At 36.4% G+C, this 26,152-nt stretch overlaps 1 protein-coding gene across 7 annotated transcripts in view; it reads right to left on the bottom strand.

Moving 5' to 3' along the window:
• NEBL (nebulette) overlaps positions 1–26,152 on the bottom strand; it is a 255,004-nt gene that overhangs the window by 88,574 nt on the left and 140,278 nt on the right. For 3 of the 7 annotated variants that reach the window (XM_071805208.1, XM_071805210.1, XM_071805207.1), the window contains exons 1-3: positions 6,832–7,014; positions 6,663–6,734; positions 910–1,014 (exon numbers count right to left, since the gene is read on the bottom strand). The exons of 2 other annotated variants lie outside the window; for them this stretch is intronic. In XM_071805208.1, coding sequence (XP_071661309.1) covers positions 910–1,014; positions 6,663–6,734; positions 6,832–6,897 — 243 coding nt within the window. In that variant the 5' untranslated portion in view covers positions 6,898–7,014. Of the gene's footprint in view, positions 1–909; positions 1,015–6,662; positions 6,735–6,831; positions 7,016–7,656; positions 7,795–26,152 lie in introns of those variants that run through there. 2 more of the 7 variants (XM_071805211.1, XM_071805209.1) reach the window with 2 other exon arrangements.

Genomic DNA, 26,152 nt, shown 5'->3' on the forward strand with positions numbered 1-26,152 from the left:
TTTGTCACTTTATCTCAGAAAATGTGAAGATAAATATAACAAAAATATGCATGAGATGCATTTATATTGAATGTAGCCACACAGCAAACTGGTGTATATGAGAAATAGAATATAGAATATATATAAATTACATAACTCCAGACAGGGATATTGGGATCCTCTTTATCATAATCATAAAGGTAGCACAAAAAATAAGGCAACAAAAACTTAAGTCTTCCAAAGGTCATGGTGACAGAAAAATCACTCAGGACCAAAAGTTCCTTAAGGAAAGCAACTCTCTGTCATATAAAACTCCTGCTGCTGTTCTCATCTGTAGAAAATATCAGAGATGCAATCCTACGGCACCATCTACCTGGGACATGGCTCTGCTCTTGTACAGTACGTGTATCTGTCTGTCTGTGTGTGTGTTTGTGAACACACAAAACTCTGCCATGGGTATGCACATATACACATGCAAGTGCTCAGACATTGCCCTGATGTCTGCTCCAGCCCCCGCTGAAGGAGCAGGACAGGGGTGATAACATGGTAACAGCTCCCTCTTATCTGATGTCAGGCTGTGAATTCTCCAACAGCAGGGAAAATGCACAGGGAAAATTTGCAAACCCCATCACTGAGAATATGTAACAAGAAATCCTTTTCCCATTCCTGAGTTTATCCATCCATAAAATGTGATAGCTAGGACTGCCTCAGAACCATTAATAAAATATCTTGGAATCCCCAAATAAAAATGTTGTATTACTCACACATACAGTGTACACTAATTACAGCACTTTAAGTTACTTCAGCTTTAAACAGAATTGTTATTTCAAATAAGCCATCCTTCCCCTGCTAAAAACCACTACATTCAATTGAAAGAGTTTTTAGGAAGAATAAGAATCAATAGGAATTCTTCAATCTTTTAGGTCTTACCTCAGAAATAAAAGCTCCAAGACTTTTCACATGTTTTAGCTGTGGGGTGTCAGGCACAAATATGCACTTGCCTTTGGATTTTTTAAACTCTTCTTTATAGTGTATCTATAAAGAGGAGAACAAAGAATTTTAATTTTCTTTTTTTTTTTTTCCTAAAAAGGAATAAAGAAAGATTAAAAAGGCTATTTTTTTAAATTTTATTTATGAATGCTCTGCTGGGTGGCTTGCAAATACCTCAGGCCGGATCAAATTAAGCCATAAAGAGAAACACCCAGTTCTCACATACAGTATCAAGGCTTTGTAAAAGTCACAGAACTCTTTATTATTAAAGATGAGAAGGACACCATTTTTCTGTTGTAGATGTTCTAGTATCTCTAAAGAAAGGAGAATTGAATCATGGATCACCTTGGTCACTGATCTCAAAGATAAAACTTTTAACACAGATCTAGCAAGCACAGAATCTGTATAACACATTCAAGTGCCCATTTATTCATCCAAGAGTTACATGAATAAATTGACTGCCAAATTATTGCCGACAAAGTACCCCAACAGTCATGACATACAAGGAGCAACAGAATTTCTTCAAAAGCAAACAAATTTTAAATTGAGCCATTTTTTAAATTATATGTATGGACCAGGGAAACCACTTTTGAAGTAGAACACCACAACATATTTGAAAAGAAAAAAGTTTATTTTCTAAAAAAAGAAAAACAACCAACCTTTTTCTTACCATGAAGCAAATAATATGAGCAGGTATAATAATCACATGACTTTTGATGAAGTCAGAGTTACTGTTTGTATTAGTGAGACTGCAAGAAAGATAAAATCTATGGATGTGGTGAATGTGTAGGGACCTTTATTATGTAAGAACTATGTGAAGAAAGATGGCGAATTAAAATGAGGTGGACTAAATAAGTTTTAAAAACAGACACTTTACACAGCCTTAAATGGTTTTAGTGACATTTCTTTCTTCGTATATAGAATACTTCAGTTCAATGCAAATTGAATTATTTAGTATTAAGCTTTCATGGTTATTATCCGCTACCATATCTCTAACCTCATTTTCACATTCTGCACTACAGCAGCTTGCATTTATGCACTCTAGACTTGCTGACAAGCACTGACAGAAGCAATATGATCTGCATCTGAGCATTATAGAAATATGCAGTCTTAATTTCCTCTTTCTCTGAATCCTTAATGGATATCACAAGTCCTAGTCTCCACTCCTCTACAGGGACTGGGAAAGTCCATGAGAAGGATGGCAGCTTACACGGAAGCAGCTCCTGTACTTCCTGAGGCAAACTTTTTGTCCACTACAAAATGCATGAGATAATGCCAAATTCATCTCAAACTGATGAGTATATAATCCCCACACAGGAAATAATTTTGGTTACTATTGAGCTCATCCACATTTAGACCACTGAAGGAATCTACATTTCATTACCAAATCCTATTGTCTGCCTTTGTGGATTACAGTGTTTTCTAAATAAAAACTGTTCAGTGAAAAACGGGTGTAAAATTGCTGTGTGTCACCATTTTACTCAGGAACTGACAAATCCAATGGTTCATGTGTGACACTGAACTCCCAGGTAATCACAAAGCAACACCCAAAATGGGCAGTTTTATGACAAAATCAAGCAGGCACTTACTGTTCATACTACACACATGCATGCATGTCTTTGCAAGTGAACATGAACAGCTTATAAAAATGCTTTGTAGAATTATGTTCATTCACAGCAATACAGCTGAGAAGGGACATGGACAATCTACAGAGCTGACTGCCTACTGGTTAGGTTTGATGGGGTTCCCAGTAGAAGTTTCTGTAAAGCTGAGACTAGGGTAGAGGAGATGAAGAGTGTTGCTGCTCACAACTTAGATAAATCACCCACAGCTCTCCATGTTAATTACAGAGCAATAATTACATTCAAAAATCAAACATTAAAGCTTCCTAAGATACCTCTTAATGGCGGGGGGGAGTAGGTGGCATGACAGGACACGACTAGAAGAAACAATCAAATTTATTCTCCTGTAGAATTCACACTTTCAAAATAACCAAAAGCAGTAAAGGACTAATGTCACCTCCTTACTCCTTTACTAGTCATACTTATTATAGTAACTCATAGAAGCCACCAAATGCACACAGGCTCAAATTGGCAATTTAGAGAAGACATATAATAAAATGTGTGGTCAAACTCTGAACCAACACACTCCATTCTGCCATGGAAGTGTCCGCATCACTTGGAATCGGAAAGATGGAATATAAAACGGAACAAGTATAATGAAGTCATGACATCTACACTTTAAAAGTGTATTTATTGTAAATTATGTAAGCAAGATACTTAAGAGGTTGGCTATGACTGAATATAACCAGTGTCTGGAAGGAATAGGCAGAGAAGCTATTATTCCTCTTCAAAGTTTGGAAATTTTGCCCATGAGTGACCTACCCTTCCCCACAAAATATGCTGTTTAGTTTGAGTAGATCTGGTAAGCCTTGCAAACCCCAGATAATACAAAAAATTCGCAAATGATGGCCTGGAGCCACCACTGCTCTTTTGATATAGTTTTGAAGTCCAATGGCTCACTAAAGGCCCAGTTTTTAATAGCTCCCTCCTGATTTCTTTCTTCTTCCTGACTCATCATAAAACTACTTAGACCAGCAGCACAGCTATCCAGTAAAAGTGGATAAAAATTCCTAGACAACCACCAAAACAGTGAGCTTCAAATTGCATATTTTCCTTAATGGATGTTATATGGCAAAATCAACTTTATAGAACAAGGGTATCCAACCTTCAGGCTGAAGCTTCCTGGCTCGCCAAGAAAATTCATCTCACCCATGGCCTGTTCAGCCTTTTTCACAGGGGGAACACAGGAGGAGACTGTGGGTTAGAAGAAAGGCTCTGATGGTAACAGCTGAATTTAAGCAGCTACCTTTTCTTTGTATTCAAGGGTACGTATCTACCTAACTTTAATATGAAATACTCAAAAAACTGTTACTAATATCTTAACATCAATGATGTAACCATGTTGACAGTCATCATGCCAAGATTCACTATAAAACTGTCATCTCTCAAAGACCCATTTAAGCTTAGAAAAGCCAAAAAAAGGTCTGAATCTTCTTATCTAGCTCTTATGCTAGACCAAAAGGGAACTTTTTTCTACTAAGGATTCCCTTTCCAACCCTACATTTCTTAATTTATAATCTCTCATAAGCTTTGCCAGACCACACATTCATCTAATAAAAAAATCCTCTATCTGTGGCCACAGAAACCTAGAGAAAAGCATGAGAATAGGGCAAGTACACAGTGTTGTTGTCCTACAGTATTTTACTAGTCTCCAGCAATTTTTACCTCAAAACCCTCCTGAGATAGAGGCTGTGACTAGTAATGGTGAGTCCAGAGAAACAGCTACACCCTGAATTAGGTGGTCACAACACCATTGGTATGAGTGGAAAAGCACTCTGGTTTTGCAGTTGGCTCTAGGGCTCTTTGGCCCTTGCTTTATAACAAAAAGACATGCTAAAGCAAAGTTTGACTCTGTACAAGGATAATTAAATGGTAAGTAGTACTACTTTTTGCTATAGGGGTAAAGAACTACTGATACCATACATTACCAGAATTCAGCAGAAACTTCAGAAGCCAGAGTGTCTGCCTCTCTACCAAAAGGAGTATGTTAGTTTGGTCAATGATCATTTAACTTGTATAGTAATTCATCTCTCTGTTTATAACAGTATTAGCAACATTACACATTCGAACAAATAAGAGATGAAAATATACTAAAATATAACTAATACAGGCAAATGGACAGGCTTAATTTCAATACTGAGAAAAGGTCTGGAAAGAAAGGCAATACATATAAATCAAACACACATGACAGTTTTGAAAACATCTGTGGAAGAGAATTGCATAATGGAGGGAGATTAAATGAAATGGCTTTAGGGAGAAACAATCCAGGGGGTACCACAGCCACAGAACAAACATCTGCCAACCTCAAATGAAAACAGGGATTTCCTCAAGAACCAGAGCGCATAAACACTTCACAACTTCCCCAACGTACAGCTCAAGGCTGACAGTTACACACACACTAAGAGCTGCCATAATAACACTTTTTTAAAACCATATTGCCAAATCAAAGTCATCCTGCAAAGAACGCAGGGCAAGCGTAATTCAATCCCAGTATCTCAGCCATAAGCACCCCTGGCACTGCATTCTGACAGAGGGGCTGTGCTGACAGCTCCATCGGCAGAAAAGGACAATCACCCAGTCTCGTAGTCAGCAAGGACACAGGCAGCTGTCCAAGGTCACCTTAAAGGCAAACTGCAAGCCCCATAAACCACTGTACTCATAAAATGTACAGACGTGCACCAATGATACACCCACACAAACAGTAGTTTGTGCAAAGACTCGTGCTAAAATAGGATGAAGAATATTTTTAAAGTTCTGAATGTTAATAAGTCACCAACCGTCTCCTTGCAGTTTATTGGCCTCCACAATGAAATGTGCAGGGTAAGGAACTTACTCCCCCAGCACAATAATAAACTCTACCACTTCCTAAAGTAGCTTGGGATTGCAAGGGAGCTGTCTTGGTAACTTCTCTTAAGGATCTATCCAATTTTCAGCACTCTTTCTGTGAAAATTAAAGTCCAGACAGCGTACAGACAAAGAGGAAACCTTGACCCTCTCACATCACACTTTCAAGGCAGCACTGTAACACCTACACATCCCAGACACTGGTTTTCTGAGTTACCTATTCTTTTCTGATATGTAACCACTAAGAATTTATACCGTAAGTGCAGATTCTGAATATTCTGTCTTCGTAAAATCAACATACTCATTCACTTTGAACAATAACATCCCGAACCTAAATATCAGATTACAACACAAGCCAGATGACATTTTTCAGTTTCTTTAGAAGAACGCTTGTTAAAGCAAGCGACTCTCCTCAGTAATGTCTCCTCTGCTACCAGCCACCATCCTCGCAGGAGAATTATCACTCTTATCACTCTTAACTCCCATTCATGTGAAGGGACAAAGTTATGCTTCAGACACTCTCCCAGAAGGACACAGAAATAAACTGGTAAACCTGATGCTGTTACATTGAAACATTTGGATCAACTGCAATTTAAAATGTCTTGGATCTGATCTATGATGTTTATATCATTTCCATATCTGATCAACAGTTTTGAAAATCTACAGGAACTAAGTCAAGATTTTTGTAGCTAAATAATTTGTAAAGATATTCTAGCATCTCAGTGTATTCTTTCTATAAGTGTAATTCAATAATATGCTAAGCAGTTATGAGCATCTGTCACCACAGATCAATAAATAACAATCAAAATTCACCTGTTTTATTTTTATCATCCCTTCTTACAGCTGTGTATACTGGCACCCAGTTCTGTTCAAAACAATCAAGTTTCATAGCCTTAGACTGCAACTAGAAAAAACATTTTCCTGATGAAATCAGCCAAGGTGTTCTTACGGGAGACACTCTTCATGTGAGACCCACTTTTTGGAACATTCTCCCTCCTGAGGCCTATGCTTCATACCATCCCAGTACCCTAAAAAGCTCGTCCTTCTGCGACTGATAGTTTAAAGTGCCAGAGTAGGCTGTGCTTTTCTATTATTTTGCATGCTTTTATATTTGAGCCTTAGAGGTGCACACACTGCACTCTACATATCTGAAAAAATATTGTAAATATAAACCCACTTGAAAAGAGAAATACAGATCTAAGGATCCAAGCAGTGATTGTCACTTACATCACTTATAATTTCACTGCATTTTCGGGCCAGTTCCATATTTCTGTCCTCAATAACAGGCTTGAGGAAGACCTGTAAGAGAAAAGTAATCATTCCACGTTTATTGTCCTAAATTAATACCAACAAAAGGAAAAAAAATACTTGTCAAATTTATTGGGGTTTAACTCACCCTTTCTTCTTCTTCCTCATCCACATTTTCATCTTCTCTGAGATCCTGAATGACAGACACTTGCATTTTAATGCTTTGCAGAAAACAACAATGAAAACTCTAAAAAGGTTCAGTACTGCAGGACACAGCTCAGACCCTCCAGCATGCCTGGAATCAACGCTTCACTTGTGTCCTCCACTGCACTTAACTCTACCAATGCTCCTTCCTTATTTAGGCAGCACTTGACAGTCTTTATCTGAACAATTCAGAGTGAGTGAACTGAAAGGCATTGCAGATGGCCTTGCTAGCTATCAGTCGCAGCAGAGCTAATGCTTTCTTACAGATAAAATATAATTAAATGACCTATCCCAGTAAACTATTTTTAAAACTACTATGAACACAGTTAATTAAAATACTGTGATGCAGTTAATTCATAACATAAGTAATTTAGTAAAATTAACAGGCTTAAAAGGGGTACGTTGACTCTAGAGTTATGGGAAAACTGCCCAGTTCCAAGATTCAATGTATCACTGATTCCAAAACCAGTTATCATTAAACTTTATTTTGTTGGTTCAATAACAGAGCTTTTTGATTTTAAAAAGCACATTCTTCTACTTTTCCAGTAGATGTAACTGCTGGTATATTTTTCAGGAAGTATTCCTTTTACAAGAAGCATATAAAATTCCTAAAATGCTTTGCATATTACGTCAGCTGAAGGTTAAACCCATGCATACACAGATACAAACACATTTGTATACTTACAAGTATACATGACTATGTATTTATACAGATATGACTGTTCCTTCATTGTTAAAAACTGCCATGGTCTGCATTCTCAAAACCAGCCTTTTTCAGTATGAAGTCATCAACTCCAGCTGCAATGAAACTGAGAGAAATCCTTATGCTGATGGATATGGTGTCACAGTGTTTGCTTCTGCAAAACATGCAAGGAGGAATTACAGGACCAGTCGGAGTAACCAGCATCTTAACATTATTTTTCTTTAAAAACTGTTGCTTATGTACTTCTCATTTTATAGAGGTCATGATTTTGAACTTCAGCCAGCTAAGTGTTTCACCACTAGACAGCTTTGCAATTGGGCAAAGACATAAGGAATGTGTGCTCTCAAAAAATGTATTCAAAGAATTGTAAGTACTTGTGCTCAAACACAATGTCCTTAGAGCTTATTTAAAAACATACATTTCCTTAGAAAAAGAAACATTTCAAAGAAGAGGAAAAAAATAGCATTTGACTTAGTGAGGGTCTGGAAATTTGAAAATAATATTGAGAACAGAGGCAGAAACTGCTTTCAGTCTATAGTAATCAAGTCACAGAATTCTTCATATGTTAATAGTACAAAAAGCTTCAAGATATTCCATTCTGCTACTTCAAATATAACCTGCTAAAGTTCAGATTTGGATTGACATTGCTGAAGTTCAGGTTGAAACCTAGAAGTCTGGTTGGTATAGTTGAGAATTACCTGTAATTTATGCTGACTACTTTGGAGCTCAGGATGTTTCATCTTTATGGAAACAAATGGTTTGGTCTTATAAGATGGGCATTCACAGTAACAAGTCATTTTTTAAGATTATGACCACAGTAAACATATTCCTAAAGAACAGATGCATGCATGACTTCAAGGACCACATGTTAAGCAGACAGAGCACCTACAAAAGTGTCAGACAGAAAGGCAGCACCAAGACTTCAATTTTGGGTTTTTGTGATAATATTGTAAATACTATATTCCCACAGTGCAGTTAATTTCCCTTTCCCTCCTACATTTAATAATTTTTTTAAGTGGAGACATTTTAAAATATTTACGAGAGTAGAGAAGAGCTATTACTAGCTGCAAAGGTTGCTGACTATGAGGAAATCTTTTGCTATTTATTGCACCAGAAAGCAAATATGGTCAAAATGGCAAAGTAAAAACTGTTCAGATTTTTACATGCTTACATTGTATCTGGTGGGTTTTCAGCATCTGGACATATCAAAATCTGTATATTAATTGTGGTTTTCTTGTAGTGGCTTCTGCATAATAAAGATCTGTTTTCTCTTTAGTGTGACCTTCAACTGATTTGATAGAATTCATCTTTCCCCATTTTTACATCATCTGGGTCAGGCATAGCACAGCATCCAACATTGACATGTCCCATGTAACTTCCGTAACACAGGGGTTGCAAGGCAGCTGCTATAACTCACCATATTAAAGAAAAATATAATACTATGTAAAAAGGGAACAAGGGGAAAATATCACAGTATCAGCTAACCATACATAAGTTACTCAAAATGGCACTCTTCACATAACAGATGCAGTAAGAGACTATATGATATAGAAACCTGCCTGCCTTTTTTATCCTCCTCAAAACACTGAATACTATCAGATAACATTCACTGTGCAATAAAGCAAACCTGAAAATTAAATATATCCAGATATAATTCAGAGAATAATTTGTTATTACCCTTTAAAAGTTGCAGGGTTTAGTAGTGCATTAGGATGCTATTAGCAGCGTGCAAGTCATTCATTCTGACATGAAACTGTATATATTAAAGAAAACCCAATTGTGCAGCGTTTTGAGAACACTGTAATGGATTGCTAAGCTATGTCTATCCAATAATATTTGTATGATACAGGCCAAAAAGTAGATTTTATTATTGCATTATAGATATCTTAAAATACACAAAATGGGGGGAAGTGGGTTCTTCAGGGAAGTACCCAATATGAACTCATTAAAATTTTGTAAGGGAAAGTTGCATAGCTCTGCATTGCCACTACCAGTCACCTTGCATGGATGTTTCACATCTCAGTTCCAATTAAACCTGAAAAACAAGGCTATTTTGTAGAAGCTGCAATACAATCAAAATAACTGTGCATTGTCCAGAAGGTTCACAGAAGCACAGTATTTGCAGTAGACAATCTTCACTGTGTGTGAATTTCAGATGGAAAAGACAAGCCTTCTAGAATCAACCTATATGGTTTATCCCTTGAAAGGAGACAGCTGAATCTCCCAACACTTGTAGCCATCATTCAGTTATGTCAATGTACTATTTTTTGACACAGAACATTACTCAAGTATGTAGTCTAAATGCACATCTCCTGAGGAGGCTGAAGGGGAAGAAACATGGGGTATATAAAGGAGCCCAATTCCCAAAAGTATGTGCTAGTCCTGCATGCAAATGGTTCAGGCACACAGTTATGCAGATTTCCTGCTTTGATCACACACAGCTGTGTCCACATATGGCCAAAGCCCCACCAACTCCTTATCCTTTTATCAATATTTTCAAAAATACATTTGAGAGATGCTAACCCAGAAAGGTTAAAAGGCTTCATCTCATTTTGGCCCTGATACACTTAACAATTTAGCAGTTTTGCTCAGTTCTGCACTGAACAAATTTGGACTTTTTTTTCCATGGTATGATCCCAAAAGTCTTCTGAGATCTGCACTATCCACATGTACTGTTGAGCTGAAAGAACTTCTTTACCACTTCACACAACAGCAGAAACTGTGCTTGTCCTAGAAAAGGTACCAGAAACACCACAATCTCAAAACTATTCAGTAGACTCCCACATGTGATACTTGAGCACAGGTTGCAAGTTAAGGACCAAGGTATTGCAGCTGGAAAATCTGCACAGCATTATACTGAGAGGTACATACACATTAGGAATATGCTCCTTCTAATTCTGGACGGAAAACCTAGTAAGAATAGAGTTCTAGTGCTTTAACTATCCTGCTTCCAGTGAGTAAAAATGAACCCACAGACTTTCCTAAAGTGAAAATGTTATTTTCTGTTCTTACTGGACAGACACACACATTACCGAAGTAAGTGCAATTAATTCAACACAACACAGCTGGTGGTCTCTTTTCAAAAAGCACACAAGGCATTTGTAAGTGCTGAGATTCAATTACTTCTCATTTCTAGAAATACTCATCTATCAGACTGGAAGACCCAAGCAGCCCTGCACAAGTTCAGAGTTAGGCTATCAGCATCACAATCACAAACAGAAAGAAAGCAAGGGATCCCAGCCTGCCAGTTTTAACATCTCCTGAACATAAAATACCAATTAACATTAATCAAAAAAAAAAAAAAAAAAAAAAAAAAAAAAAAAAAAAAATCAAGGGATGGTGCTATTTAGAAAAAATCTTACCCATAAGCTTGTATCTGTAAGATCATTAACACTGCATTTATCAACAACACTTCAAAACCTTCAAATATCTCATGGTTCTAAGCTAAGATTTTCATCCAATGAAAATATTTTATTTTGGGTTTTGGTGAAGCATAGAATGACAATGGTATTTTCAAAGGGAATCGAAATGAGATGTTATAATACTGATCCATGAAACCCAGAAAACTGAATTAATTTTCAGTGCCTAATAAATACATAAATACTGCTATTTTTTGCAAACACATACGGAGACATCATCTAGCCCAACTGCATCTTGACGACAGAGCATTTCAGGTGTCTGCATGGTACAACTGGTTTCACATAATAATACCCAATGTAACATAGTTACCAGAAGCAGTGCAGCTATGCTAGCATGACACTGCCTGAGTTAAGAAACTCTTTCCTACGCAGCTAATTATCCTGAGAAGTGAACTCATTCAGAAGTGGGAGTATTTATAAGAGTACTAGATTGTGCCATGCAGATGTAACCTTAGCTGTGAAATACATTGAAATAAATCAGCATAAAGCTTTTTCAGATACTAATGCATTCTAAAAAAAAACCCAAAACCTCATCTTCATTTTTCTGACAATATTCATAATTGCCTACTACATTTGCACAATACCTTTTAATCCTCAAACATGGTATTTCCTAAAGGGGATACATAGTTTCACCCATTTTTTAATCATTTTTCATTTGTCAATAAATTAAATCCTCAATAACAGAGGAATTTGGTCTTTCCAACCCTCCCCGAATACTTTGAGTTTAATCAGAACCCTGAAAAATCTACTGCTCCTACAGCTCTCTTCAGAATTTGATGCATCAAGAGCTGAGATCAGAATCAGCCAAGCTTGACTGCATTGCAACTTTAATCCACATTTCCTGACACAGCTGTGGAATTCCCCTCCCTTGCCAAGCGTCACAAAACCTTTCTCCCCTTACTCAAGTGTCCAGCTAGGTATGGGAGCCCATCAGAGATAACAGCCCTGGTGCAGAGCAGCTGAGGCTTTTCAGCACTCCTCACCTCTTACTAGTGCCATTACAACAACAAATAGTCTAGACATTTATTCCTATTTCCTACAAAACTGGAGCCCTGATGTTAGTCCTGTATCCTAGTAGTTCAGAGACCTGCACACTAGTTCCCTGTAGCCAGTGGAGAGCAGCACGCATCCAAGCTGTCCCTCTGCCCTGCAACTGGTGCCCCAGATTTCATAAGACTGTTCTACAGAAGACAGACAGAAAATGAAATTACCCATTGCTTGTGCAAGTGTGAGGTATCCAGAACAACAAAAGCACATTCAACAGAAGAGGGATTCAACAGAGAAGTTGTGGCTTTTCTCTTAGTACTCCTCAAATGGAGAAATGTTTAGATAATAGATCGGTCAAAGTTTTCCAAGCACAACCTTGTCATTTTATCCAAACCTAAATCCTATGGAAGAAAGAGCCAGGACTATATAATACACAGCTAAAATTATCAGTGATTGCAGGTAAAAGGGATGAAGCCAGTAATAAATTTTATTTTGCCTCAATAAATCCTAAAAAGCTAAAGATATTCCCTCTCTCAGAGGTTATATATTCATATACAGCTTACTGTAATGTGAAATAATAGAAAGATATATTTGGCTCATAGACAGACTCTTGCATACATTTTCTTAGCCATATAGACTGGGTATGTGTACCTACCAGGAATTCTTTTGCCATTACTTCAAATTCAATTGCCTGAACTGACAGAATCCTCCCACACCAGGAAGAGAAAATCGGACCTTTCCTATAAATTTAATTTTAGTTGTAATTACATCCACCAGCATATAGCCCTCACCTACTTAATGAATGTATTTGTCTAGGAACTAAAACCACAGCTGTTTATTTTACTTGTATTTAATTAAGTTTTTTCTTCTCCATATTTTTGCACTTCTGGCGTTTTGATAGATCTAATACTGTAACTTCAGTCACTTTCTGGAGGGAACAATACCATATGTAACACATACCTTTAAAAAACCTTTATAACTTTACTGTTCTGGAATATTTCACATTACTATGACTCTCAAGTAAGTTAAATTTGCACCAAATTGCTACAGATAGCTAACACTAAAATAATTTAAGTTCTTCACTGACAATTATTTACAATCATAGCTTTCAAATTTCAGAATAGTCTTCAGAAAACTCCCCAAAATAGAAAAGATTAAACCAAACAGGCCAGGATTAAAAAAAAAAAAAAAAAAAAAATGAACACATTTGAAGTAACAGAAGTCAGTTGTTCAATGATAAAAAATTTATCCAAGTAACTTCGTTTTTTGATCAAAAGAAATAATTTCAAATCATAAATAATTGATGGAGAAGGTACATTTTAAAATATATTCATACCCCAGAAGACAAAAATAAACCCGTAATTACGTAATACATACATCTTTATTGTGCTTAAAATTACTGACTCTTAAATAGTTCTCATTTGGAGAAACTACCTTTTTTCTACTTTTTGAATTGTGTCTATCATAAGATTTAAACACGAAAACAAGTTGCACATTCTTTTCTTCCAGGAGGGTTTAAATCTGGATTGTCATAGTCAAGCTTCCCTCTTAGCCCACTGTTCTGCTTGCGACAGGTTAAGACACCTATACACAAGAGCTGTACTACGAATTTAGCAATGTACTCAAAGACAAAGCACTTAATATATAAAATGCACAATCAGAAAATATCCATAATTTTCAAGACAGAGAGTTTACAATGATAGCTCATTCTTTCCAAACGCCTCCTGTGGCAAAATACTCTGCTTGAATAGAGTAAATATTATTTTTGAAGTGCTTATAATAGGCTGCAATGGATTTGGAAATAAAACTGTTAATAACTCTGTATTGAAAAGAATCTTATAGCAAAGAACCCTATACTAAGGGCTCTCTGGACACCCTAATCCTGTAATTGAGTTCATGGCTGTAATTCAGAAGGGCAACTTACAAGTTCTTAAGCATTGACTACAGCATTGAAGAAAATACGCTAAAAATACAATAGCTAGCAATAAGTCGTCACAGGAATGTTAGATCCTTACATACACTCTGTTTAACAATGATATACACAAGTTTCCATGACAACAGTGACAAGATGATAAAAACATCTTCTTCTATCAACTACTGAAAAATACATTTCTGCTTATATCATTGATGAAGTGGCAAGCACCAAATTTAGGAATGTCGACTTGCATTTAGTAACATATTTTTATATTCAGAGTAATGAGCATCATATTTTAAAGGATTTAACTGAATATCTGAAGCACATTAAAATGATTCATGATCTGATTTTTTTAGTCTTTTCAATCAAGTTACATAAAACTTCACCTTTTACTTTAGTCACTGTACAAAGCTAGCTGCAAATTTCAGCTTATTTTTCCCCTACCCATGGAACTCCCTTTTGCACAGATCAAATAAAAGATGATCTAGTATTTCCCAGACAAATAGTGCAGATTTCAGCAGAACAATGCTTGATTTTTAAATTGGCTTCATTCTTCTCCATTCACAAAAATTATGATACGGCAGTTCTGCTGCATCAGTTACATAATTTGCTTTCACATTAGAACATCATCTTCTAGTGTGAATTGTTTTCTTCAAAACAGTAGTGCACAGAAAACTGGCATTTCTTGCTCCAGCTGATTTATTCCTGGGACCTGGTTACCCCTGTAAACAAGCAATTCCAATGACATCGCTGGAATTTAAACTTGCAGTTATCTCAGTACGGGTAATTCTAGGTGAGCACACTTCTGAATCTATAAAGTAACATCATATTACTTATTAAAATGTGAGTTCTCACATATTACTAATGGAAAAATAGCTCTTAGAAATTAATAATAAAAATTTAGCCCTACATTGTTATTCGTATAACACAGTCCATCCAAATTACCATACTAAAAGCACACTGAAATGCAGTTCTTCAAATCAAGGAAGGTTAATACCTACACCACGTGAAATAACACAGTAAGTACCTGCTGAGAGGACGAAGGCAAAAGAAATAATATAGCAATGTTTTGCACACTACAAATTATCCAGAAAAAATGCCTTTGGGCACTGTTGCTTGTTGCTGTTAATAACATTAAAGAATAATAACTACTCTATACTCATACAGCTTCTTGCAGTTAAGATTTCAAAGAATTTTATAAATACAGGGCTAGAGCCTGTGATGGAGGATACTGATACAGAGCAAGGCAAGTTTTCTCCCTGTCCTCAGGAATTTGAGGACTAGGCTGGATTCAGGCTTAAGATGGACCAGGCATGGGTAGCCTTAATTAAGCCTAACCAAAAAAACCTGCTCTAGATCATTCGACTCACGGCTACTTGAGAGCCAGAGGGTTGTCAGGTGCAGCAGACTTGATTTGGGGAACAAGCCATCTCAAGTCTCCTTCGAACATCGGGAATTTCGTAAAGACAATTCAGACCAGGATAAATAACTATTCTACAGAACTGCTCTTTGCTATATACCTGAAGATATATGATCATCCTATAATTCTGTTTTACAAGGTGGAGAACAGGGGGCCAAGAAGTAAACTAGTATCTCCAGAGTAAGAAAGGGAGCCTGTGATTAATCAAGACTTCTTGACTCTCAGCCCTACAGTTTCAATGCTGATATCATAGAGCTTCTCAGCAGGACTTTTCCTGGCTCTTTTTCAGTGATATTTCTGTTAAGTCATTTCCAGTATAAACTAACTCTTCACTTACAATGCTTCACTTGCAGCACAGAAGATTTTTTTTCTTCTAGAACATTTTGCTGAACAAAATTTCAGAACAAATTTTAGTGTTCATATAACTTAGAAGGTAAGAAAGCGAAGAGTGTGAGAACAGAACACAGAGCAGTCTTTCATTTAGCACCTTATTCTAAATTATATTTAGTAAGTGACTGGGCTAACATGCAGCATAGAGTTAGAGTAACAGTGTAGTTATTTGCTATGCAAATTAATTGCTATGTCTATTGAGTTACAGATAGTAACTATTTGGCATGAAACAAGCAAGATAACCTATATGGAAAAGGGCATATAGAAAGATAATATCATGTTCCTTGTTTACCTTCTGAAGTCTAAATTCAAGCTACATTAAGATGGTTTTATGTTTAATTCAAAAGAATAGGTGATATTTAAAAATTAATTTCTAGTCTAGTTGGGTAAGGTTCTATTTAAACTGCATTTTTGTAAATATTTGTTCATTTTTTTACATACATAAGCCATCACCAGAGAATTAATTTATGTTAGTGCCTAAGGCCTAGCTTTGAAGAGCTTTTAGTCTTTATCTCTGTGACAATCTCATGGGAAGTCTGAGCCTGCCTTTTAGCAACAAAACCTCTGAAGCCTGAGGCTGCCTCTGGAAGAATTATATTCCTTCAGGTCTGTGGTAAATGTTTTCGGCAGCTTTACACTACAGCTCAAGAAATTTCTCAATCTCATCAGAAAAGTGTATGCAGTAATGATAATCTGTAATACAAAACTGCAAACCCTGGGGGCAGGAAGTGCCTAATCTTACATACAGGGATGCTATTCTACAGCCCCAGAAGTAACTACCCATTTCACTTCCTTTTAACAATTTTAAACCATCTCTTTGCAAGATGAAGATGCAGCTGTAATAAGCTCTTTGTAGACATTCAAAATATGTCAGACTCAGCTTCCCCAAGCTTATATTTAAATCCTAGGATATTAACACCCATTACCTGACTAATGCTACCCACAGGGTTTTTTTTAAGATGTTAGAATTTTCTACAGCTAAAAATCAAACTCAGGTAAAAAATGAATATCAGAACAGAAGTCATGTTAATCTCATGTTGGCTATAAGGCTAATAATGAGCTTAATCTTACCGTTTCACCATCATTAAACATACAAACAGCCTTTGGAGCAGCAGCCAGAACCCAGTGACCCTGTCCTTACTACGTAATAAGCACAGGACTCAGCCCTGCTCCCTCCCGAGACTCTTTTTTGGCACATGAACATTCTTTTTCTTGTCTGCATGCTGGTAAAACTTCAGCTAAATGTTCGTCAGGACCCACATCACAGTCTCGATTAGGCCACTCAACTGTGGGCTCAAATGCCTGTTGGGCTGGAAGCAACATCTGCCACTTCCTAGAAGAATGACATTCCACCGGAACTAACAGAAAAATGGTCACAAGCCTTCCCCTCTCTACACATCCAGTTGAGTTTCTGAGCGAGCGTGTTTGCCACATATATGCTGCAGTTGCAGAGGCAGGCTCCAAATTCAATCTTATATTAGACTTTGGATGGGAAGCTCTGATGGAATCCAAGCAATGGGCAGATGAGGGACCATTTGGAGGGAGCATGCAGAGTACCTGCACGTTGCTGTAACAGATCTGCAGACTCTGATCTCTGCTCATACACTTCATCAGATTGCCGGGCTTCAGCTTTGCAACATAACTCCAGAAGGAATCTCTTACAATGATGGACCAGTGGACCATCCTCAGTAGCTTTTCTGAATAGTATTTGGATAACTTCATAATGACACAGAGACAGATGGAGACATCACTTATCAGACTATCAGCACTTAAAAGTCAAATCAAGTTACTAAAATTTAAAAAGCTTATGTCAGATGCCCATGAACTTTGCTAAATAAAAATTTAAAAAAATAAAATAAAGGCAGTTATTTGCCAAATGAAAGATTTATATAGTTGTCACTTTCAGAAAGGACAACACAACTGCTTTATATGAAACAGCAAACATTCTTAAAATGGAGAATACATAATTAACTTTTTGTCATGATCAAATTCAGACAGGTGAGACTCCCCTCTAGAAGAAATCTTTAATTTCTGAGATTCATTTTTAAGGAGCATAAGGTCACTTCAAGGACCGAACTCCTGAATCTCACATAATTAAAACAAATCCTTAAATACTAACATAAGACTCAAAAAAGGCAAGTAAACCAGATAAAAATACTAAGTCTGCATTTAGTTTAATGATCCTGAAAGATATGTTCTCTGTCTCATCTTGAGTCAAACAAAATATTAAGATTTAACTCCATAAACTTCAAATTGCTGCTTCTTTGAAGGTTGCCTCTATCTGCATTTTAACCACAAAAATGTCATCTTTATCCCAGCTATGATGTAATAGATGTACGAAAACAAGTTATGCAAGCAGATAAGTGAATTTTGTCCATATATAGAAATCTAGATGAAACTCCAATTTGTCCAATTCAATTAAAATCAAGTTTTGTGATGTAAAATTTGGTTTGCCTCTACTTCCTGCTCAAGTCTATCAGTCTTCACTGTTTTGCTTATATTTGAAAAGCAGAATTTCTGCTGTGATTTGTTGCCTCTACTGTAAAATGACTTCCAGACAATGCAAGAATATGGACATTCCTCATAGATTTTCTGTCTGCTACAAATTATAATTCATTCTTCTGGAGACTGAAATTAATGATCTACTTTAATGCACTTACTCATCCCTTGTAGTCTAGCCACAAAAGAAATAAACTAGTGTTTAAAAACAAACAAGCTTTGTATTCTAAAAAACTCACCAATAAGAGTTTTCATGCCATGCAGGATAGCCATTATCCTTCCATCAAAAAGGACCACACAAAAGTAATCCCTAAGGGTACAGCCCTGCCAAATCAGAGTTATGTTTGAAAATAAATATAGGAGAAATTCTCTGCCATACACCATTCTCACATAAGAAAATGGCAGAATCTCTATGAAAATTACAGAATTTGTAACTATTACAAAATATTACAGGTGCTCAGTATTCACTGTATAACTATTTAGAAGTAATGTAAAATAGCATAATTGGCTACACATCTGCAGGATTATGTTTGAAGAAACAATAGCCTAGTTGTTTTCTGTGCTTCAATCTTCCTATTTTAGACAAAAGTATGAACATTTACTCGTACAGTGCAAAGATAGTGTAAACATTAAAGTTTAGCACAAATTCAGTATGTACTTTAACATTCCCTGACCTCTTTTATAGACTATCCTGAATTGAAGCTAAATGCTTTCAATAATTCATTTAAAAATAATCTTATCTGTCAAAAATAATTCTCAACAGGTTAACTTCATGTGAGTTTTGAAACAACTCACACTCAGATCACAATAACCTGAAAAACACAAGACTTCAGCAAGTTTTAAGTTCAGAAGGTATCAGTTTAATAGAATTTAGTCCATTTATCTAAGTTACTGAGATAAGAAACCGCTGAAATCATTATCAAGATAATTCTTATTTTCAGAACCCCTTAAGATGGGAACTTTTCAGGCAAACTGTAAAGAAAGATACAGTAGTTGATATGTATTGATTACCAATGCAATCAATGTAGGCATTCCATAGTCCAAACATGGGGCCTTTTTCATTTTCTTGACGCTGGGGAGAGCTTGGAAAAAAAAAAGCTAAAGTTAGCTAAACTTTAAAATCAATTAGGTATAAATAGAAGATGACCTCATTAAATAAGTCTCAGTTTACAACTGAAACCCAGGTTTCCTTCTTTTACAGGATGTATTATCCATAGTATGGTATAGTTTATTGCACTCTGAATTGCAGATTATACTCTGCCAAAAACAGTAAATGTACTCATTGGTATGGAAAAAAGTCTATTCGTATATTCTCTATCCATGGGAAAAAGAATTTGGAATGGAACAATGTTCCTCTATCACCTGTTACATACTATACCATGTATTGTCTTGATTCAAATATAAACAGGAAAAGACAAAAGGTTTTCACATCTTTGTTCATTAGAAAATGAACTATATAGGCTTTGAGTCAATTATGGTAAATATTGTCTGCCAGTATTTAAGATTCATAAGGATGCAGAAATTCCTTCTTCTACATCACTCATTTGAATAACTAAAGAGTATCTGTATTCTGATTTAATTGGACAGTCCTGAGTTTTTCCACATGGTTTCACAGTTTCCTATCACCTTCTTTCAGGATATCTAGTCTAGGTGTACTAATCTTCCATTTAATAAACATAAATTTAAAAAAAAAAAAAAAACTTTGTCTTTTTAAATAACTAAGAAGTGTTTGTTCAAAACATATCAGCATGATGAATTTGTTCTGCATTTACCCTGGGCAGTCCAGTGGAATGAGAGTTCAGAATGATGGACGGTGCTCGGAATAAAGAGAAAAAGGGAGTGAGAGTTGACATTGGTAAAGCTCTTCTGTTGTTCCAAGAGAATATTAATGACTCCTGCTCAGTCTTTCATCAAAAATTCATTCAGAATGTTATGTTATTGAAAAAAATCTTCCACTTGGAGAGAAGTACTCATGTCATTGCTGAATCAGAAGCTGTCAATAGCTACAACAATACACATTTTTAAAGTACATCTTTGTCTTCTGAATAAGTCTTTCAAATGGTAAGCTTAAATAACATGTCTTACGTGCCCCAGCCTGGTGATTCTGAAAATGTCTCTTTGCACCTCTACTCTCAAAACTCAATTGAAAAACTATGGTTAAGACAAGAATGATTGCAGGTGGTAAACAAACTCTTGCATAAAAACAAAACAAAAAAGGTATAGATACAAAAACCTAGAAAATAAAGTACCTCATAGCCAGGGACAGTCCTGACCTCTGCCATCAAAATTTATAGTTTTGTTTCAGTAAGTTTATGTATTCCTTTTCTTTATACCTTCCATACATTATTGTCAATAAGTTAATATTTTCAGACTGTTTATAGTACTGTAAGAAATTTAATTTAATTTTCAGCCATATTGTTCTATTAACTTCCATGGATTTGTTTTAATTCTCAAATTCATCTGTAATGACAAATTTTTCTTCACAGGTGAAACAGTATCTTAAATACTGTATTTACATGAGGCAATGTCTTTTGTGTATAGATGTTAATTTCATTCAGTATTCTGTCTTAGCTGCATATTTTTTCCAGATACAAAAACATTTTCATGGAGAAGTGGTAAAAAGGATGTTTATTTTTCCTACAGAGAGCTGTAGCCACATGATTTCCTCTATATCACTGTGGCTTCTCATGCTTTTTTCCAACCTCCATTCACCAGTGGTGCTTGGCTGCACACAGTCCCCACTATCATTCCAGATTTATGGAAGAAACAAACAGAAGGAAAATCTGGCAGCATAGAACATCCATTCTTCTTCCAAAATCTAAAGCTGAAAACATTTGTGAAAATACGTCATTGCTTGATACTTTCAATAGCATGTTCTTATATTGTATGGTGCAGTTAAAAATGGTTTTTACTTAAATCCTACAGCCAGATCTTATTTACTGAAGACTGCTGCCACACAGCCAACTTTGCACAGGACATGGTACGAAAGCAATTCAAGATGTCAAATTAACTGTTACACCTATTCTGCCTCCACCTTCTCATCCTGCCCCCATCTCCAGACACCCTAAACAATGTTGAGCTCCTCCTGGACAGACTGAATGAACCACAAGAATCACCAGATTCACGCTTACCTTCCCCAAGTCCATTTAGTCTGATTGTAACTCACAGGCTATGTCACACTATCCCATTCTCAGCCAACAGTACCACAGCTCCATACACCAGTTCAGAAGTAATTTTGGTGAGGCCACCTACACAGTAATCACACTGCATATCCCTTGATACAAGGAAAATCAGAGCTGGTCTAATACATTGCATTGGTAATATCATGAGCACGCTGCTCGCAGTAACGCAGGGCTTCTATGACAAGGAGCTGAGGAGAGTGAAAGAGAAGGAAGTTCAGCTTTCATAGAACTGCCAAGATGAAGACAGTCACAGTGAAAACTGCAAACTAGTTTCCTGGTGCACCGCCAGGCTAACCTCTTGTCTGTTCCTGCATCATCCCCCTTCCTCTTCCACTGCTACCTTCCTTCCACTGGTGACACATGTGCAAGTGTCCTTACATCTGAGCTGGAGCACACTCTCTCTGGACATTTGAGAGTTCAAAGAATATGATCTTTAATATTTCCTTATGTACCAAATATGCTCCAGTGCAAAGCCAGCCAGGATAGTTTAATCCCACTGTTTTCTAGTCAATGGCCTTTTGTAGACTGTCCCGAACAAGCAGATGCTGGCACGCAATAAGACAACTGTTCCTACAAAGAATGTATAACCGTGATCAAAGCAGGCCAGCTTATGAAAAACACACCCTATAGAGCTCAGCTGAGTTAATACTTTTCTACCTCATAAAATAGAGTCAACACCACCAAGAAAAAAACAAAGCAGTGAACAATCCTTTTCAAATTAAATCAACAGATGATTGTGAGTACACAAAACGCTGATATGTTCAATCTCAAGATGTCAGTTTTACACTGTCACTCCTCAGATGAGGAGTGACACACACACACACAAAAAAAAAAAACATCTTTCCAAAAGCAGTGTGAAAACACACTTCTCCAGAAAATGTACACATTGTGAAGAACTTTAAAATGTCTAGGTCAACTTTTAAATCAGTTTGTATGAAACAACACAAAAACAATAATAAGAATTAAGAAAAAAACAATCTTCCGGGTAAAGAGTCACAAGAACAATTACAGGCCAAGTGCAGGAAGTCTATGGCTGATAAGCTTGATGTGCCAAGATCAGCCAAGATGTGTTAGAATGTATGTAGTTTTCCAGTATATTTTCAAAAAAACTGAGAAAGCAGGAATTCCATTAGATAGCACTGCACTAAGACTCCTGTGGTCTCTACCCAAGGTTGCAGAATTTAAACCCATCATACGGATCTCTGCCACCTGAGCTGACAAACTAAGAACAGACTGTCATGTCCTTTGCCCATACATCTCAGTCTGTCAGTCCTGCAAAGCTCAAAATAGCTCCCTGTCAAAATGAACATTTCTGCTGTATCTTTCACCAAACATTAATAGTTCTTTCCAAACTGATTTGTCCCAATTTTCTTGTCCAGTTTGTCCTGCTTGCCTCCATCGCCACTGAGCAATAGCTCGAATTTCAATGTTCTTCCTTCTCAGCTTTCTTCAGTCATGACTTTACATCTTCCCACAAGTTCGGTTTCTGTCTCCTTTACACATGAAGCACCTGCAGCCTGTAGTCTGTCGAGGCACTGATGGTGCAGAAGGGAGAAATTCCCTATTCATGCTGCAGATATTTCAGCTTGGTCCAATATACTGCAGTGCAACATCCAGCAGCAAATGCAGAGGCAATCCTGCACAGTCATCAGACAGCAAATTCTAGACATACTATAACACTAAAGCAAATTAGATAGAGATCAACAGACAAACATTCATGCATCATATAATTCATCCTCCGCTCCTGTCTCATTTAATTCTTTTTGACAATACTAGCAAGTGGAGCAGAAAATGAAGCTATCCAAAGAAAAAAATATATATAACTTTTTAAAACATAAGCAAAGTAATATATATTTACCTTAGCCTTTGGAAGAGCTGTTCAAAAATGGCAACTGACATGCAAGTTTTCAGTTCCAAGTAGCAAATTTAGACAAAAGTAGGCTTCTAGAATAGAAAGTATTGGACAAACAATGCAACAGACAGCTCCATAAGGTCTAATTGCAAAACCTGTGCCTCAGAATTCACCTTTGAACTCCCTGCTAAGTACTGCTGTAAAGCTACTGTACTTGATGGAGAAACTCTCTACACAATGAAAGAAAGAAGAGTTACCAGCAATGGAAACAGCTAACTGTAATGAACTAGACTGAGGATGAAAAATTACAAACTACTAACTTTTGGCATGGAAAAGTTATGGAGCCACCATTACTGAAGAGCTATACTGCTTCCATCTCTATTGGTGGTTTTAGGAGTGAACTTGCTTACCACTATTTTGAAAAAACATACTACTTAACAACTTCTATTAGTTTACATCCAGTAAAACAAACAAATAAAACTACTATTTGTCTTCAGTTCTCCGAGTTACAGACACAATGACTATAGTCTATCCCTACCCAAACCACCATATCCAACAGTACTATATGTTGTTCTGGCTGACTATCATTATTTGCAATGAAAATAAAATATTGGCAAGTACTGTGACTTCATTCAAGGTATTTTAGTAAATTACAGGAAACCTTAGAGAGGTTAAAAGTAAACCCTGTCATCACTGAGTATATTTAAAAGATAATAAGTAAGACTAACACTGCGATGTAGGGGTATTTCATTTATCACACTGTACTCTTTAACAAAAAGAACCCCAGAAAGTACCTTCTCTTGTTAACAACATGCTTGTTCTCAATTTAAACAAAGAAAATGAAGATTGTACTTCTGGTCACATTTAGCGCTTCCTGGGTACATCCTATTAGAATGCACAAATGCAGCATTAGGACAGGAAGAGATCAGGATCACATTAATCTAATTCTAATCCAATAGCTTTTGTCTTCCTCCAGCTCTCTTTCCCTGCTTCCTCTCTCAGTCTTTCATTAACTACTCTCCTGTTTCTTTCTGTCCATTAAATAAAAAAATCAAGTCTGAAAGCTATGAATCAAGAATACTTCAATGTCATCGGATCACTACAGTATCTCTGGATATGGTTAATTTTTCTCCCTTGGCATCCCCAGTTCTCTATCTATGTTTATATTCTTCTTAATTGATATCATACTATCTGGCTGAATGGCAAACTATGCTTTCAGAATCTATTGAGGCATTGCTGAGCGATTCCAATCTGCAATTAGGTCTCCACTGCACTAGGTCCTAAGAGCTTCCAAAACTCCCTTTCCACTGAACAGCTCATATTCTAAGTTGATGTCAGCCTTTATCAAATCCTCAACTTCACCACTATTTATCTTCTGTACTCTGTAATTGTACTGCACAATTTGGGTTCTGCTAAGAATAAACATGAAAGCACAATAATTCATTTACATGTCTATAGCGTTCCTCATCATAGGATGCCAACTCCTCTTAGATGTGAACAGCACATTCTGTATCAGATGGGTTTTTTTCCTAATCTAGGAAGATTATGAGTTGTCCAAGGTCACAGAAAAGTCCGCGGAAAACCAGTAAACATATTTGAGTCCTTGAACACAGGACTGTGCTGCTTCTTTCCCAGTGTATTATTCTGGCCAACAGTACACAAAATTCAAAGTTATAGCTGTATTCAAAACATGCCAGAGCAGAAAGTTCATCTGTATGCCTTCCGTTACTACCAGTGTGGGATCTTTTTTTAATGTACTGTCCTAACTCTGCTTCGGATGTGAAACAAATTTTCCCTCACTCACCTTTTATATTTCTAAACTTCCATGAAGTCTATGGAAAGAATAAAAAATCTTTTTTTTTTTTTTTTTTTCAAAGAGGATGAAACAAAATGATTTTTAGTTCTCTGCCTCCTCAGAATTTTACTGGTGCCCTTGAAAAAATGAGGCAAAAGAAAGATATTCTTAATTTACTAAAGTCAGAAGAATAAATCTCATGTCTCTGCTGACTACGTTCCATTTTTTGAAACATTTTTCCATACAAGAAGTGGCATATGAAACCAATTCCTGCTACATGTATTTTCCCCCCATGAAATATATATATAAAAAAATCTCCCAGCTCAAACCAAGAAATGTCACGAAAGTTAAATTCAAAATGAAGATCTGTAAACTGCAGGTCTCAAAAGTGCCGTTTAATTTCAGAAACTATAATGTCAGCGGTTTTGGAACACCCAAGTAGGAGGTGCAGTTTTATTAATATTCCACAGAACCAATTACACATAAGTAACAGGCATTGCCCAAAAAACAGTCTTGTCCTTCCCTTTAGTAATAGGACCTGTTTCAAGCTTTCTCCAAGAAAAACAAATCTGGACTGTATACAATATTCACTACTGCACACTGATACTACAACTATATATCAATCACTGTAATTTCTTTAAGTGATAATACAGGCTTACTTTCCCTTCTAGGTAACTCTCTGAGGGAAGAGAGCCACTGGTAATGACATTTTCTATAGAACGCAAACTGACGCCAAAATGACACTGAATAAGTGACCACAGACTGCCAAAATCAATTTAAAGGTCAATAAAGTCACTAAATACTGCAAAATTTGTGTTGCATTTCATTCATAATTCAAAAGATTAGAAAAACGTGGTTAACATTACTTAAAAGGCACATATAAACTATACTTTCCTTTTTTATATATTTACTTGAGATGTTTTAGATGCAGTACAAAGTAATTGTTTTTCCTTCACTGTGCTTTTAAACAAAGTTCTAAAAACCTCTACAAGAGCAATAGAAAAGAAACTGCCTTAAACCTGAGCTGAGGTAATGGGTATGATAAATGGACACAGTAAACATGCATTAATAAAATGAAAGAATACTTATGTGGAGGCTGTTCA

The sequence above is a fragment of the Patagioenas fasciata genome, chromosome 2 (genome assembly GCF_037038585.1).
Source record: "Patagioenas fasciata isolate bPatFas1 chromosome 2, bPatFas1.hap1, whole genome shotgun sequence".
Taxonomy (NCBI): domain Eukaryota; kingdom Metazoa; phylum Chordata; class Aves; order Columbiformes; family Columbidae; genus Patagioenas; species Patagioenas fasciata.